At 46.1% G+C, this 3775-nt stretch overlaps 1 protein-coding gene across 1 annotated transcript in view; it reads right to left on the minus strand.

The window, feature by feature from the left end:
- Positions 1-65: 65 nt before the first annotated feature.
- Positions 66-3775, minus strand: part of LOC107298460 (laminin subunit beta-1-like) — a gene marked incomplete at its 3' end in the record, with an annotated part of 36246 nt that continues 32536 nt past the window's right edge. Inside the window, exons 10-12 of the mRNA XM_029286529.1 lie at positions 3512-3691; positions 236-348; positions 66-145 (exon numbers count right to left, since the gene is read on the minus strand). Coding sequence (XP_029142362.1) covers positions 66-145; positions 236-348; positions 3512-3691 — 373 coding nt within the window. The remainder of the gene's footprint in view (positions 146-235; positions 349-3511; positions 3692-3775) is intronic.

Below are 3775 nucleotides of genomic sequence, written 5' to 3' on the forward strand. Positions count from 1 at the left end.
TCTCCCGAGAGCCACTTAAAATGTTTCTCCTGCTGCCCTTTGGTGTCTGCTCACTGCAGTCCTACCTATTGTCGTAGGCGCCTCCAAAATCACAAGCACAGCTTCGGCAGCCTGCCACATCATAGCTCAAACCCCAGTATTCAGGCTGTGAAAGAGAAGGACCAACACACTCATTAGGAACTACTAGGCTCAAAGGATGTGCAGCACAAATCCAAGTGATACAACCCTCACTCACCAAACACTGGTCGCAGTATTGCCCAGTTACAAAACGCTTGCAATAGCAATCGCCGCTGATCTGGTCGCAGGGGCTGCTATCCGTGGTGATCCCACGAGGGTCACACCTGCAGGCTGAGAGCACATGCCAATGGTTTCCATGGGATCTGTGTCTGGTCTTTAAAAAGTGGGGTAGCAACCTAAACCTCCTGAGGACCGACAGAAGAGAATATTTATAGCTCAGCGTTGAACCGTGAGGTCTCTGGTGCTCTCTGAGTTTGGTTGTTTTCTTGCAGATGTTTCATTACCCAACTAGCTAACGTTATCAGTCCTAGAAGGGAGTGGGTTTGCTTTCTCTGCTCCCTTCAACAGGCACATAGAGATAAGCAACATACCATTCAAATGAGACAATAAAAAAACGAAAAGAGCATAACAGGACAGCCATTTGTCTGAAATGGTATAGGGTTTAGGGTTTCCTGCCTGAGCAGGGGGTTGGACTAGATGACCTCCAAGATCCCTTCCAACTTTATTATTATTATTATTATTATTATTATTATTATTATTATTATTATTATTATTATTATTATTATTATTATTATTATTATTACATTTCCTTGCCAGCAATCTACATCCATATAAGCAGAGATTAATACTGCGATTAATACTAGACCCATAATCAATCAAGGAACGACCAACTCAGACAAACAATCAAACATTAAACAATACCCTACCAAGGACATGCCCACCAACACTGACAGGGCAAGCCACTTGTATATAAATAGAAAACAACCCGACGTCCTTCTAGCACTGATGATGTTACCTAGTTGGGTAATGAAACGTCTGCAAGGAAATAACCAAGCTCAGAGAGCACCAAGGACCTCACAGCTCATGAATGACATGCAGCCCTCAACCCTCACTTTACAGCTTGCCAAGCACCTCCAGATTGTGTTGCAATGAGGTTTGAGGCACACATTTCTCTACTTAAACATCTCCCCTCCCCAAAGCGCAACATAGCAGACTCGATGGCTGCAAAGTTAGAGGGAACACCCAACCGCTTTGCGCCACCCAACATGGTACAATCACAACATTCAGATTTCTACTAAGAGAATTCACGTAGTACAAGATGTTTCTTCACCTGGCTCCAAAGAAGTAATTTCTAAAGAATGTTCATTCCATAGTTGTTTTGCCTAAAGAAAAAACACTAAAGATTACGAAGTACGGTTTAAGTAAATATAGACGGGGGGGGGGGGGAATGGGCTGCATAAAAGATACTAGAAGCTGCACTGATAAAGCCTGGCTTCCTAATCTCTCTAAACCAGTGGACACATCTGGAATTTTGAGAGCATGTTAGACATTCTCTCAAAGAACGGCTGTCATGTTGAGTATGGCCAACTAAGTTTGATTTAGAATTGTCCAGAATTGCATGTAGGTGTTGACGTATTTCTATGCTACAAGGGGGTTGATGGGTAAGTATGTAGATGATTACAGACAGGCCAATGCCCACACCTCTTAAATCTCAACGATGTGTTGCATGGAGATGTGTGTCCTGCATGCTCATTGGTTGATCCGACTTCCTGTTGGGAGTCAGGCGATTTGAGGGTCCCCTATCCACAACATTAACATTAGCAGAAATATGAATGTAACAGCTATGCAACTGTCTCTGAACGACAGACACATCCATTCCCAGACGTGCAATCATGCTGAAGCCTAACTCCAGCTTTATTCCCATTTTATGTGAAGGCAAACAAAGCATCAGGTTTCACTTTATTTGAATCTTCTATGAAGCTTGTCTGGGGACTACAAGGGCCCAGGCTCCAGAAGCATTGCTAAAAATCTAGATTGAGCTTGATGCTGGTGTTTCATTCTGCAGAGTGCTTATTTTTATATCCTCTTTTTTATTTTTATTTTTTTAATTAAAGCAATGTATCCTTAGCATATATACATGGGGTGTAAGCAGTGTTAAAGTGCATTGGCTTACAAGGAATTCTTCAGATTAGCAAACCCTGGCTTGCACAGAATAGCACAAGACCCTTGGGATAAAATTGGACCACTGTTCCCCTTGTGGCACACTGGCCCAAATCTGCCAAAATGGACTGGCATAATGTAGTCTCAGTATGACTAATGTTGATAACCTAGTTCAGTGATGGCGAACCTTTTAGACACCGAGTGCCCCAAAAACGCTCCGCCCCCTGCCCCGCCCACTCGGCTCTGCCCCCTGCCTTGCCTACTCCATCCTGCCTCCTGCCCCACCCACTTTGCCCCACCCCGCCCCCGCAGGACTACCTACCACCTCCACAGCCCATTGCGGCAGATCGCCCAGGCGGCCCTGCAGCACCATAGCAGCCACACAGCAAATGATGCTGTGGGGCATAGGGGCTAAGTCTTGTACCTGCTGCCCGGCTGCCATGTCCTTGGCTGCGCTGCTTCGCACGAGCCACGACCAGGGATGACTCTCCTCCAGGGGGCTGCTGGTGAGGACGGGGCCGTGGGGGGAGGCGGGGCTGGGGCGACGGCGCACGTGCCCACAGAGAGGGGTCTGAGTGCCACCTCTGGCACCCGTGCCATAGGTTCGCCACCACTGACCTAGTTTATACATTGCCTTTGATACTTAAAAGCTTTATGTGAAAATCTTGATTGACCAAAACCATGGTAGATTGGTGGAAGTCAACATCTATTCTAGAGAACCCATCAGGTGAAGACCACAACAAAGGGAAGAGTGAGGCTTGGAATAAACGGTAAGTGAGAATAAATGAATGCATGAAATGAAACAAATAAAAATAGATGTATTGCATCCCCATGAAATCAAGGGAAAGAAGGTAACTGTTCTACCATTATTGTGCTCCCCTAGGACTCAAGGAGTGTGAGACCGTAGAGTACAGGGAGTCCTCGACTTACAAAAGTTCATTTAGTGACCGCTCAAAGTTACAGAGGCACTGAAAAAAGTGGCTTAGGACCGTTTTTCCCACTTACGAATGTTGCAGAGTCCCTCGTGGTCACGTGATCAAAATTTAGACGCTTGGCAACTGGTTCGTATTTATGACGGTTGCAATATCCCGGGGTCATGTGATCCCCTTTTGCGACCTTCTGACAAACAGATTCACTTAAAAACTTTATTACTAATTTAACAACTGTGGGGAGTCATTTTGCAACCGTGCTGAGAAAGGTCGTAAAATGTCTTTAACAAATGTCTCGCTTAACAACAGAAATGTTGGGCTCCCTTGTGGTCGTAAGTCAAGGACTACCTGCAGTCTCTATTCCTGCAGCCACAGGGTTTTCCCCAGACAGCCTTGTCACTTACGTTGGCAGCCGAGAGGATGACTGAGGCTTAGGCCGTAAAAGCCTTCTTTGCAGCTGTCACAACGCACACCTCTGACGTCCTCTTTGCAGCGACACTGTCCCGCAATCATGCCCAGCGTTGTGTCTGTGTGACTGTCACACACACCTCCATCCAAAGTGCCTGCTGGGTCACAGTCACAGGCTATGAGACGAAAGAGAAAAAGTGTCTGTGTGGGGCGGAAGAAATTGCTGAATGGGATAGGCAGAACAATGCCACACCACTCCT

Source organism: Protobothrops mucrosquamatus, unplaced genomic scaffold (assembly GCF_001527695.2).
Source record: "Protobothrops mucrosquamatus isolate PMUCROS unplaced genomic scaffold, P.Mucros_1.0 scaffold3995, whole genome shotgun sequence".
Classification (NCBI taxonomy): Eukaryota; Metazoa; Chordata; class Lepidosauria; order Squamata; family Viperidae; genus Protobothrops; species Protobothrops mucrosquamatus.